Source organism: Trichechus manatus, unplaced genomic scaffold (genome assembly GCF_000243295.1).
Source record: "Trichechus manatus latirostris isolate Lorelei unplaced genomic scaffold, TriManLat1.0 scaffold00060, whole genome shotgun sequence".
Taxonomy (NCBI): domain Eukaryota; kingdom Metazoa; phylum Chordata; class Mammalia; order Sirenia; family Trichechidae; genus Trichechus; species Trichechus manatus.
In genome coordinates, this window is record NW_004443996.1 from 13785177 (window position 1) to 13799233 (window position 14057).

Here is a 14057-nt window from a genome sequence, read left to right on the forward strand (position 1 = left end):
AAATATTTAAAAAAATATAATAAAATAAAGTGCTCAGCCACTAACTGAAAGGTTGAAGGTTCAAGACCACCCAGATGCACCTCTGAAGAAAGGCCTGGCAGTCTACTTCTGAAAAATAGCCATTGAAGCCCCTTTGGAATACAGCCCTACTCTAACACACATGAGGTCATCATGAGTTGGAATCACCTTGACAGCAACTATAACAGTATTATTAAGCTGAATAAAAGTGAGGTTATGACATGGGGTTTTCTTTTCTTTATTAGATAGGACAAAATTAGGTAGTTTAGTAGTAATTTGTGCTTTAAAGTTTAATTGTTGAAATTCTGGAAAAATTTGAGGTTACTTTTCAAGTAGAAATTAGTTGCTAGTGGGCACAGTGAGGAGTCTCAGGGTGCAGATGCTGTTCTACTTCTTCATCTTGGGTGATGGTTACAAGGGTATTTGCTTTGTAATAATTTGTTAAAGTGTAGTTATATTTGATGTACTTCTTTGTATGTTATATTTCACACACACAAAAATTAGTTGCTAGTCTCTAAATGTGTATATTTCAAGTATTTTGGGAGGGAAATAGTTGAAATATTATTCAAAATGACTATTTAATATTTTAAAATATGTATGGAGTCAGAGTGCTAGTTGATAGAATGTCCAGGCAGGTTATTCCAAAGTCCAGTTTCAGGAAAACTTCTGTTTTGTCTGTATGGCTTTTAACGGACATTTGTATTAAAATAACAATTTTTATTTGTACAAGTAAAATAGCTTTTCAATCTTTTTTTTATTATATCTTCATAGTAAATAATTGTTTTGCTATACGGATACAAGATTGTTCAGTTTTTTTGTAATTAAGAATTGAAGGTTTATATATTTATTTTAATTTTCTTCATGAAAGACTAGGGATATTAAGACAGTATGTCTTTTGTGCCTATATGAATTTCTCCTTAAACAAATTTTCTAAGATGGTGGAGTTACCTTAGGGATGGTGCTTTTATGTGAAGCTGCTACCTCTGACATGGATATTGGAAAACGAAAGAGTAAGTCATATCATTTTCTGAAATGTAACAATTCTGCCCTTAATACTGAAAAAGAATATCCTCTTAATCATTTTCCCTCATTAGTTATAGGGTAAGGATGTTATTTTACTTCTTTACTATTATAAAAGTAATATATGCTCATTATAGAAAATATGGAGAAAACACGAGTATGGAACATTTTAGAGTGGAGATTCGCGCATTACTCTACCACTGAAAAACATAATTTTAACATTATTAATATATTTTCTTCCATTTTTCACAACCTTTTTAAAATTATATGTCTAAAATGTTGACTCTTGTACTCCCATTTTTAAACTGGAGTATTTTCCTAAGTTAATATATATTTTCTTACACATGATTTTAAAATTATACTCTATACTGTAATTTACTTAACTATTGTGATTTTGTTAAACATTTAGATTTTTTCTAATTTTTATTAGAAATTCATTTCATAAAAGCTACTGTAGTGACTACATGGTACGTTAAGCTTTATCCTCATTTCATATTATTTCCTTGGAATAGATTCCTAGAAGAATAACTGTGTGGTACTATGTATGTGTATTTTCAATTCTTTTAATGTTTTAAACTGATGATGCCAAATTCTTTCCCCAAAAGTTGTAAAATTTTTTATTCCTGCTAGTGGTATTTAAGAATGCTTGTTTCACAGCATTAGATAATCTCATATACATATGCATATGTATATATCTATTTGTAAATTTGATGAGGAAATGTTATATTGTTTTGTACTTCTTTTGATTATTAGTGAGGTTGAATATTTTCCTAAGTGTTTATTTGTCATTTGTATTTTTCCTTCTGCAAATTGTCTTCTTCCATTTATCTATTCAAATCTTAGTCCTTTTCCTGTTGGTTTATATGAGCCAATGTCATCAAAATTAATCTACCTAAATAAAGACTAAAATTTACTTTATCTTCTAGAACAAAAATGAAGACAACTTCAGGAGATACTTATTTTGCTCAATTGAAATGAATTATTGCTTATTAAAAAAAAAAAACTAATGTATCAATTTTTGGTCCAATCAGTATACGTCTTTTCATTGCCTGAGTTAAAAAAAAAAAAAAAACTGCCTTTTTCAGTATTCATTATTGAGGGAAGGCCATATACAGTGAAACTGTGAGAGCTGGAACTCAATGGGGTTGCCTTGTTTTTCTGGGTCTCACGAGTTTTCTGCCTTTGACAGGGTGCACTTACCTCTTTTCTATCGCTTGTTTCAGTGGAAAATTTTTTTTTCCTCCTCTGACAGGTTTCTACCTTATGCAAGTTCCTGCTTTCACAGGTTTTACTGTAGGTACACTGCTGGCATGATTTTAAACAAAAAAACAGTTTAGCAATATATATTAAGAGCCTTGGAAATAATCACAATTTGATCCTCTTCCAAGGCTCTAACCTAATGAAATAATCACAAATAATAATAATAAACATTTCTTTAGCACTTAATGTGTCCAAAACTGCCCAAAGTACTTTTAGATATAATGTTATTTATAAAAAATAGGATACAAACATATATATAGTGATGTTTTTCTATACTTTTCTACACTGAATATGTGTTAATACTCAGAAGAAAATATTATGTTTAACATTTACATGTTTAGCCATAGATCATATTGTGTGAAAATTAGAAAAGGGAAATTTTTTTTTTCTCTTAAGTATAACAAGGAGACCCTGGGTGACACAAACAGGCACTGAGTACTAATCGAAAGGTTGGTGGTTCAGACCCACCCAGAGGTGCCTCAGAAGAAAGGCCTGGCAGTCTGCTTCCAAAAGGTCACAGCCTTGAAAACCCTATGGAGTGCAGTTCTACTCTGTACAACATGACGTTGCTATGAATTGGAACTGGCAACTGGTTTCTTTAAGTATACCAAAACTAAAAGTCGTTCTTAATGTCAGCCAATAAATAGGTTTCATTAAAGCTCTCATTACTGTAGTATACATTATTTCTCATATCCCTACCTCTGTGCTCTTTAGGGAGCCCTGGGGGCGCAGTGGTTAAAAGCTTGGCTGCTATCGAAAAGGTCAGCAGTTCGAATCCACTAGCTGCTCCTTGGAAACCCTATGGGGCAGTTCTACTCTGTCCTGAAGGATTGCTATGAGTCGGAAGCGACTCGATGGCAGCAGGTTTGGTGTTTTGTTTGGTTTATGCTCCTTAGAGGAGCTCTAAGCAGTGGTTAAGTGCTTGGCTGCTAATGGAAAGGTTGGCAGTTCGAACCCACCAGCTGTTCTGTAGGAGAAAGATGTGGCAGCCTGCTTCCATAAAGATTTACAGCCTTGGAAACCCCGTGCGACAGTTCTACTCTGTCATAGGGTCACTATGAGTCGGAATCAACTCAATGGCAACAGGTTTTGGGGTTTTTTTAATGCTCCATAGCTAGTCTTAAGGAGCCCTGGTGGTGCAGTGGTTAAGGGCTAGGCTACTAACTGAAAGGTCGGTGGTTCGAACTCACCAGCCACTCGATGGGAGAAGGATGTGGCAGTCTGCTTCTGTAAAGATTTACAGCCTATGGGGCAGTTCTCCTCTGTCCTTTAGGGTCACTATGAGTCAGAATCGACTTGACAGCAGTGGGTTTGGTTTGGGTTTTTAGCCAGTCTTCGTCCACGGACTCAAACAGCCTCAAGTCATGGGAGTCCTTAGTTGAGCATTGTTGAGTCTGCATCTGGAGTTAAGATTGTTAATTGCTATGCCGAATCAGAGCATCTGAGCTTAGTGGAGACAGTTACAAATTTTGAGCTAGTCATCAGGTTTTTTCCTCATTATTCAAATGAGGAATCCACTTTGAAGGAGTTCCTCATAGAAGGCACTGGAGTTACCTGTATATGAATAAAGTACTTTAAAGTGAGACTGTCACAATGATGTTATCAGATATCAATAATACAATAAAGCTACTTGTAAAGATTTAAAAGAAGTTTAATAACTTAATCAGTGGTTTAATTAGTGGTTTTCTTGTCAGTGGTAAAAGACTTCTGACACTAAATTCTTGAGTGAGATGACTAAAGAAATTCATTACTTCTATAATTTAATTGCACAAGTATATAAATGGAACCACTCTATTATATTGTAATAGAGCAAATTAAAGGGAAAAGCAAACTTCTGAAGATTAAAGAATATGGAAGAAAATTGTTTCAAAGTTGATAATTATCAGTAAATTATAGCCCTTGCTTTTCACTCTTGGAAGTGTAGACTAAGATTTGTGTCTTGGTATGGTTTACATGCTCATTTCACTCTCGTTTTGTTTTTCTGCAGTAATGTGTGTGGCTGGTATTGGACTTGTTGTATTATTCTTCAGTTGGATGCTCTCTATTTTCAGATCTAAATATCATGGATACCCATATAGGTATGATTTTTATTTTTAATCTATATGATGATTACCTATACTTAAAATGATTAGAGTTATTTTAGAATATTTTCTTATACTATATTCTTTTCTGCTTTCCTATAAGCTATTCTAGCTTCTAGAACAGAGAGATATGCTTTAATTTAGATATGTTACATATAAAAATTAAAATTATTATGGTATAATGGACATTATAATGTGATATCTTTTCTCAGGAATATCTCTTGCAGTTATTCTGACATGTAATTTGGTCTAGAAATCTATAACATATAATGATCAGAACATTTTGTACCATCTTTACAGACACAACTCCTTGTCTGCATGCTACACTTTCTCTTGTGGAGGAAATAATTCTTTTTTTTTTTTTAACTTCCTCTCATGTCTGCCCCTCAAGACTGGATGGCATAAACAGAATATTTGATCAGAATCCAGTTTGCAGATCATATAAGAAAGCATGTTTAAGAAGATCTAATCAGTTTGAAATATTCATAAAGGTCCCTACAGCTGAGAGAGAAAATTATTCTCCTGGTTATAGATTACTGATTTTACCTTCTTAATAGCCAAGATAAATTTATCTATATAATGGGGGATGTTGTGAGTTAATTTCATAATCTCAGTGTTAATATAATTCCTATTTTTTTAATACAACACTGTCCTGTTGTGGAGCCCTGGTGGTGAAATGGTTAAGAGATTGGCTGTTAACCAAAAGACTGGCAGTTCGAATCCACCAGCTACTCCTTGGAAACCCTATGGGACAGTTCTACTTTGTCCTGTAGGGTTGCTATGAGTCGGAATCGACTCGATGGCAACGGGTTTGGTTTTGGTTTGGTCCTGTTGTATAAAGGACTGTGAACACTAAAGGTAAAGTACATCAACTAATATTTTTGAGACGCAAATTCATTCTTCATATTTTTTTCAATTTTTTTTTATTATTGTACTTCAGGTGAAGGCTTACAGAACAAATAGTTTTTCATGAAACAGTAGTACACATATTGTTTTATGACATTGGTTAACAACCCCACAACATGTCAACCCTCTAACTTCTCGACCTTTTTTTTTTTGGTGAAAATATACATAGCCAAAGATAAACCATTTCAAAAATTTCTACATGCACAGTTCAGTGACATCGAGTATGCTCTTCCAATTGTGCTGCTATTCTCACTTTAGATGAAGGCTTACAGAACAAAATAGTTTCTCATTTAACGGTTAGTACACATGTTGCCCTATGACAATGGTTAACAACCTCACAACACATCAACACTATCCTTACTCAACCTTGGGTTCCTTATCACCAGCTTCCTTGTCCCCTTCTGCCTTCTGGCCCTTGTCCCTGGACTGCTGTACCTCATTAGTCCCATTTGGTTTTATGGGGCTGTCCACTCCCAGGCTGAACGGTGAACCTCGGAGATGACTTCACCACTGAGCTAAAAGGGTGTCTGGGGGCCATACTCTCGGGGTTTCTCCAGTCTCCTTTAGGCCAGTAAATCTGGTCTTTTTTTTTGTGTGTGAGTTAGAATTATGTTCTACATCCTTTTCCAGCTCTGTCCAGAACCCTCTGTTGTGATCCTGGTCAGAGCAGTCAGTGGTGGTAGCTGGCATTTTTCATATTTTTAACACAAGTTTTTAGTAGATAATTTTGGACAACTTCCTAGTTGATCCATTATACTTCTGGATATCTTTTTTTTATTGTGTTTTAGATGAAGGTTTACAGAGCAAATTAGTTTCTCATTAAATAATTAATACACATTGTTTTGTGACATTGGTTGCCAACACCACAACATGTCAACACTCTCCCGTTCTCAACCTTGGATTCCCCGTTATCAGCTTTCCTGTCCCCTCCTGCCTTCTTGTCCTTGCCTCTGGGCTGGTGTGCCCGTTTAGTCTCATTTTGTTTTATTGTCCTGTCTAATCTTTGGCTGAAGTCTAGGTATCTTTTGATTAATGAACAACATAAGTTAATCTTTTTTATTCATTTTTCTTGCCAACCTATTTAATTTTGAGACAGAAATCTCCTAGAACCTTGACTGTTACACTTAAAAATCTTCCAACTTTGTACTTTCATTCTTCTGTGTATGTGTGTTTTAAAATAATTTGTCCTCTATAGAGTACTAACTAGAATGTTAGGATAATCTTGCCAGTATTTCTTTTACTTATTTGATCACCAGGGTTGATCCAGTTGTTAATTGGTATCTCTATTCAAGAGAGATTTTGACTTGAGGTTGTGTCTCTTTCCATTTCTCCTAAGACTACCTAGTCTCAGTGTTTCTCACTTTCAGTTGTTGATACTTAGAGATTATCACACATGCACCAAAGCACTCCTTGTTCTGCTAAAATCAAGATACTGCGTATTGATTAGAAGTAAAGTCTACATTTCTTTCACAGACTAATAGCTTGGTATATATTTTTGTTTCAGCTTTCTGATGAGTTAAAAAGGATCCCAGAGATATGTAGACACTGGAGTAACGGAAATTGAAAAACGAAAAATGTGTGTGTATATGAAAAGAAAAACTTGTGTATTTTGTATTTTTTTCAAGTGATTTAAATAGTTCATCATTTAACCAAAGAAGATGTGTAGTGCCTTAACAAGCAATTTCCTTTCAAAATCATCAAGTATTTGGGATATGATTCTCCTCTTCTTAACCTTCCCCTCCCAGTGAACTTTGTGGAGCTTTTAACTTAGTAGAATTCAATATACTATAAAAAAAATTTTAACTACTACTTCAGTTTAATTAGTAGAAGGCTCAAAACTGCTTTAGTTAACTTTTGGTCATTTGATTTTATATTTTCTTATCTAAAGGTGACAGATTAATGTCCTGACCAGGTGTTCTCCCATATATCTGTTGCAGATAACTGCATCAGGAATCCATTCTTCGCTTTTCCATCTTTGCATTGATGTGTATACTTTGCACATTTTTCCTGTTAGGCAGATAAACTATATGTGCTATGTGGTCTCCTGAAAATGGAACAGTATTCTTCAGAGAACACATTTAGCCTTTAGGGAAAGAAAAATTGCCTAGCCAGTCCTTCTCTCATCTTTCTACTGAAATACAGGACTATCTGTGCTTCTTGGTAGCTGTAGATGTTAAAAAGCATCTCTAAATACAGGATTATGATTTCTCATGAGTGTGGTGTTAACTACCTTGTTTTTGGAAAGATTTCAGATTCATTCCACCTCCCTTCTTTTATTTAAGGTGGCCTATCTCTAATAAAAATGTAGCTTAGTGCTAAAATCAGTATAACTTATAAATACTCTAAAATGCTTCTGCAGATTGTCATTTATTTCATTTGTACCTAAGAGAAAAATAGGCATACACATAACTCAGCGGGTGAAGTTGAATTCTGTATTACAAGTTACAACATATTTCATTAACCCTTGTATTTAGGAAGAGGACCTAGAGTTGGAAAAGATCATTATGAAATAATTGAGTTGTTGCTTGTGTATAAAAAGTGTTTCATGAAAGCTGTCCTGTTTTTGCTATTACTGTAGCCTTTATTCTCTCCCTTTAAGTGGAGAAATGGTGAAAAAAATTTGAAGGGGTTTTGTTTGAATTTTGTGTTTTTTTTCTGTCAGTGGAGCTAACCATATGTGCTAACCAAATTTCTGTGAAGAATTAAGTTGATGGTTATTATAAGATCTAACTGTAACCTCACCCATAGTTATGAAAAGTAGCCTGAAATGCCACTGTTATGGAAATATGAGAATTGTGACTGTGAAAAAAATTTGTAAAGAAACCTGAGAATCTTATCTGTCACTGCCTCTAATGATTTACTGTCTAATAAATCTCCCACACGTGTTATAAAAGTCTTATATAGTAGAAATTTGCAAAAAGAGATGGATGAAATTGCCTATTTTATTTTTTTGTTGTTGTTAGTAGATTTGGTGGGTGAGGGGATATAGTTAATTTTTTACTCTAATATAGCTTTTTGTTAATTAAACCCCTTGTAAATTATGTGATTCTGGGTTCCTTTTTCTGCTGTTCTGTGCTTGTCTCAGGCCAAATAAATTTATGCTGTGATTCTTATGGTCGAGACTTGTATGAAATGCCCTGATTTGTACAAACTGACCAGGAGGCTACTACTGCCATTAATCTATAGCTCCAAATAAATTTCCATGAGCATTGAAAGAATGAAAGTTTTTTATATATATATTTTTGTCTCCCTTATCTTTAAGAGCACATTCTTCCGTAAAGAGAAAATTAGCAATCTGGTTAAAATCTATGGAAAGCAGATTTGCTACACTTAAAATCGTGTTACTTTTGTGGAGATTTTGAAATCAGCTTTCATCTGAAGTGCCTTAAGTAGACTTAACTTACTTTCCTAGTAATGGTTTAAATATCACTTGTTATGCATTTAAAAAATACTATTCAAAATGACACATTGTAGTGACAAAGATAACCAAATGTCTGGCTGTTTGCTTTTTGACCATTTCAATAAACTTTTACAATCTGAATTTTGAGTTTTTGATTAATGTCTAAAGAGGCAGAGAATTTATTTATTTTTTTATTGTAAAAATATATAAAACAAACATTTGCCAATTCAACATTTTTCCCATGTACAGTTTAACGATATCAGTTACATTGATGATGTTGTGCAATCATCAGAATTGACTTGACAGCAATGGGTTTTTTTGGGTTTTAGTCATGATTGATTCAAGGACCTGCAGATGGAGCTGAGTAGATTTGGGTCAAATAAACCCAGGCTTTTTTTTTTTTTTAATTGTTGTACTTTAAGTGAAAGTTTACACTTCAAGTTAGTCTCTCATACAAAAATTTATACATACATTGATATGTGACCCTAATTGCTCTCCCTATACTGTGACAGCACACTCCTCCTTTCCACCCCTGATTTCCCATGTCCATTCAACCAGCTCCTAACATTTCTGCCTTCTCATCTCACCTCCGGACAGGAGCTGCCTGTTTAGTCTCGTGTATCTACTTAAACTAAGAAGCACACTCTTCACAAGTATTACTTTATGTTTTATGTCCAGTCGAATCTTTGTCTGAAGAGGTGGCTTCAGGAATGATTCTAGTTCTGGGCCTCTCCTGTTTTTTAAAATCTTTCCAAGGTATCTTGTTTTAATTACCAATTCCCTGTTGTTAGTAACTCTGAACGTCTTTTCTTATATTTATTAGTTGTTTATGTTTCCCTTAGAACCAATTTGGGTCCCCATCTAATTCCAGAGGTCTCCCATGGAGTTATTTTAGAATTGAGGTGGGAAAAACCTTAGGGAAAAAAGAAAGAGGGGATAGTAGGGATTAAAGGAGAAGAAGGAAAAAGACGGGAGGCAGGTTTCCAGGACCCCGGGAAACCCAACTATCTCCTTTCCCCGAGGGTTATATTTTCTCCTTTTGACTTCCTTTTTTTTCCTTCCAAAGTCATATTCACTTTCATACAGCCTGACCCCTCCTCAGCAATTTCAATCAGGAATTTTCTTAATCATTCTACTTGGAAAGACTCAAGCCGGAAGTACAAAGAATCCTTAACCATGGATCATGGCCCTCTTTCAAGTAGAACAGCATCTGAGGAAAACATGTACATGACTATGACAACAGTATCTCAGATTTTTTTATAAAACACCACTGGTTTGGTAATATGCAAAATAAATACTAAAATACCAGTATTGTCATTTTCCTATGGTATCACACTTACTAAATTCAAGTTGCAATGGCTTAGCAGTAGAAAGGAAGGTGGAATTCCCTGATAGTGACTAGCTAGCTAGTCCTATAAAATGTTAATTAAGATTTAAGATAGTACTAGTAATAAATATAATGAGAGGTGGTGTGACACATATACTGAAAACTACAGAACGTTATTGGGAGGAATTAAAGAACACCTAAATAAATTGAGGGATATACTCTGTACATAGATCCTTAGGTGGCACAAATTGTTTGTGCTCAACTACTAACCTGAAGGTACCACCCAGCGGTACTGTGGAAGAAAGGCCTGGTGATCTGCTTCTGTTAAGATTACAGCCATAAAAACCCTATGGAGCTGTTCTACTCTGTAACACATGGAGTTGCTATAAGTCGGAATCCACTCGATTGCAACTAACAACAACAACCCTGTTCATAGACTTAAAGACTTGATATTGTAAAGCCGTCAATTCTCATAGCAATTCCAATCAGGATACCAGCAGAATTTTGTATATTTGAAGATTGAAATGCTAATTTTAAAATTTATATAAAAATGTGAATGGCCAAGTATAGCCAAGGTGGAAAATGGTGGAGTAGGGAGCTCCAAGGGCCTGTCCCTGCATAGAAACTCTGAAAAAATTAGCAAAAACTGTCAGAATCAACTTTGTTGTTATTCTGGAAAATAGCAACCAAAGGGTTACAGCAACCAAAGGGTTACAGCAACCAAATGGATGCTGATTCAAGAAAAAGGCAACTTAAACATGGTAGGAAATTTTTGTGGTGTTTTAGCCTTGTCTCACCTTCCACCCTGGCATGTCAGTAGTCTTGAAGATGGCAGCCACATTTTGGGTCCTGTGGGAGCAAAGCAGACCATGCTCCCAACGAATTGTGTTTGTCTCTTTTGACCTATCTGGGAGTTCCTTGAAAGACTGAGACAAGGGTCTCGCCTTTTTTGTCACCTACCTCAGAACTTTCTCAGTGAGAAAGAGAGCAGCTACTTGGAGGGCATTCCTTAAAAACACTGAAAGGCAAATGAACAAGCCATTGACATCTGGGGCAAAAGATTACAGTTGGGGTAACCAATAGACATGCCAAAAGTCTGAGAGGAAAAACTGGGGAGAATGTTACTTTGGAGAACAGAGGCTTTGAAAAAATGAGAAATCTAGAAAGCCATGTACTTGCCTAGGTCAGGACACATGCTCAGTAAAGACCTGAGAAAGCACCAAGCTTTCACCTCTGGCTGATCTTGAGGCTCAGCACAAGTAGGAAGTGAAGACTAAGACTGAGTTGTAAACAGACTGAATAAGCATCGAAGGCGTGCCCAAACACAGAGCCAATCTGTAAAGAATGGGAGAGTATTTTTCTTCTCATTTTCTTTTCTTTTGTTTGGTTCTAGGACTAGAGGGAAATCTCTGTCAAACTGTTAGATGACCACACAGATAGAGGAACAGAGACGTCAGAAACCACAAGCAACAAAGAATGTTGTTGTTAGGTGCCATCGAGTAGTTTCCAATTCGTAGTGACCCTATGTATAACAGAACAAAACACTGCCTGGTCCTGTTCCATCCTCACAATTTTTGCTATGTTTGAGTTTATTGTTCCAGCCACTGTGTCAATCCATCTCGTTGAGGGTCTTCCTTTTTCATTGACTCTACCAAGCATGATGTCCTTCTCCAGGAACTGGTCCCTCCTCATAACATGTCCAAAGTACACTTCTAGAGAGCATTCTGGCTGTACTTCTTTCAAGACAGATTCGTTCATTCTTCTGGCAGTCCATGGTATATTCAATGCAGAGTCTGAAAAAATACTTCAGAAAAGTCACGAAACAAACAAGCAACTACAATCCACAGCATCCAACAACAACAAACCCTGAGGAGAGGAGAGGATCTGTTTCCAATGTTACCACATTTTAATATTCAAAATTCCAAATTTTCAGCAAAAAAAATTAGAAGACATGCAAAAAAAAAAAAAAAAACCCAAGAAAGTATGGCCCAACACAGAAAAAAATAAAGTAACAGAAACTGTCCCTTAGGAAAGGAGCCCTGGTGGTGCAGTGTTTAAGTGCTCGGCTGCTAACTGAAAGGTCGGCAATTTGAACCCACTAGCTGTTCCATGGCAGAAAGATGTGGCAGTCTGCTTTGGTAAAGATTGCAGATCTACTCTGTCCTATAGGTCACTATTACTTGGAATCGACTTGATGACAATGGGTTTTTGGTCCCTTAGGAAACACAGATGTTGGACTTTCTAGACAAAAATTTTAAATCAGTTATTATAAATGTGTTCAAAGAGCTAAAGGAAACAATGTCCAAAGAATTAAAGGAAAACAGGATAATAATGTCTCAACAAATAGAAAATATCAATAAAAATTTAAAAAAAGAAATTCTTGAACTGAAAAGTACTATAACTAAAATGAAAAATTCACTAGAGGATTTCAACATCAGATTTATGTAAGTGGTGAACATGAAGATAAGGGAATTAAAATTATCCAGTCCAACAAAGATTGGACTGTACTGTGGGACACAAAATGATACTCGTGAAGAGTGTGCTTCTTAGCTCAAGTAGATACATGAGACTAAATGGGCAGCTCCTGTCTGGAGGTGAGATGAGAAGGCAGAGAGGGCCAGGAGCTGGTTGACTGGACATGGGAAATCAGGGGTGGAAAGGAGTAGTGTGCTGTCACAGTATAGGGAGAGCAATTAGGGTCACATAACAACGTATGTATAAATTTTTGTATGAGAGACTAACTTGAATTGTAAACTTTCACTTAAAGTACAACAATAAAATAAAATAAAAAGACCAAACAGCCCCAAGCAGACAAGGAAAGAAGGAATTAAATTTCTATGAATTATAGAGATAGGTACCAAATTTGTGTTATTCATAGTCTTTAAAATGCTCTGACCTACTCCGTATTTACTTTTAAAAGATTTGCCTGTTCATAACATTGATAACTATCATGGAGAGGAATGATATTTTTTAACATTGCACAATTTTTAAAAGTTAACATTTTTGCTGTTTAAGATACGTTTTCTGTTCATTACATGAATTCACAGATTATTTCTTCTCATCTTCAGGTAGCCTGTCAAATCTTTAAAAGTTGTCTTCAAAATAGAATGATCAATTAGTAAACTACTACAAAACTACCACTAGTGTTTAGGCCTCACAGGCCTGTTACAATGATGGTGAAAAATGCCTCAAGTCATCTCTGGGGCTCTACTTCTGTAAATCTGCCAGAGGTGTTCATTAGCTAATACATGTAATAACCAAAAACCTAAAAAGTGAGGTATGAATTAGCATTTGTAAAACTGCATAAATAGCATCTCCTGAGGTTTATGCTTTATCCAACTGTTCAGGTTTTTAAAATTTTATTGTAAAAACCATATTCTGATTTCTATAAACTGAATACACTAGATCTATCCAGAAAGAGGACTCCCTGGGTGGTGCAAAAGGTTAATGTGCTCAGCGGCTAACTGAGAGGTTGGGGGTTCGCATCCACCCAGAGGTGCCTTGGAAAAAAGTCCTGGTTATCTACTTCCAAAAAATAAGTCATTGAAAACCCTATAGAGCACAGTTCTACTCTGGCACTCATGGGGTCACCATGAGTCAGAATCAACTCAGTCTGACAAGTGGTTATCCAGAGGGAAACCATGTAAGAACTTTTATCAGAATTTAATGAGAAAGAAATCTATACCCTACAACTGTTAGACGCATTTAACCTCTCCTTAGGACCCAGGGAATGGAAGGTAGAAGTTACTAGATATGCCAGGATCCCTGAAGATAAGAGGAAACAAAAGACTCCGTGATACCAGAAAAGAAAAAAACTGTCTTTACAGCCTCCAAGGTGCCCACGAGTTTAAGAATCAGAAATCTAATCCTAAAAGATGTATGGGAGGACTGCTGTTTAACAAAAATCATGTGAGTTTCTCAAAGGAGGTCTGAAATGGTATGTCTGAGGTACAGGAAGGCAGACATAAACAGGATAAACATGGAACATCATATTGGAATGGGAATTTACATTTATCAAAAAGTATGATATTATGGAATCTAAAGC

The 14057-nt window shown here is 35.6% G+C and overlaps 1 protein-coding gene across 1 annotated transcript in view; it reads left to right on the forward strand.

Moving 5' to 3' along the window:
- Positions 1-8826, forward strand: part of MAGT1 (magnesium transporter 1) — a 54708-nt gene extending 45882 nt beyond the window's left edge. The window contains exons 8-10 of the mRNA XM_004378896.2: positions 954-1028; positions 4286-4376; positions 6790-8826. Coding sequence (XP_004378953.1) covers positions 954-1028; positions 4286-4376; positions 6790-6805 — 182 coding nt within the window. The 3' untranslated portion in view covers positions 6806-8826. The remainder of the gene's footprint in view (positions 1-953; positions 1029-4285; positions 4377-6789) is intronic.
- Positions 8827-14057: the final 5231 nt, after the last annotated feature.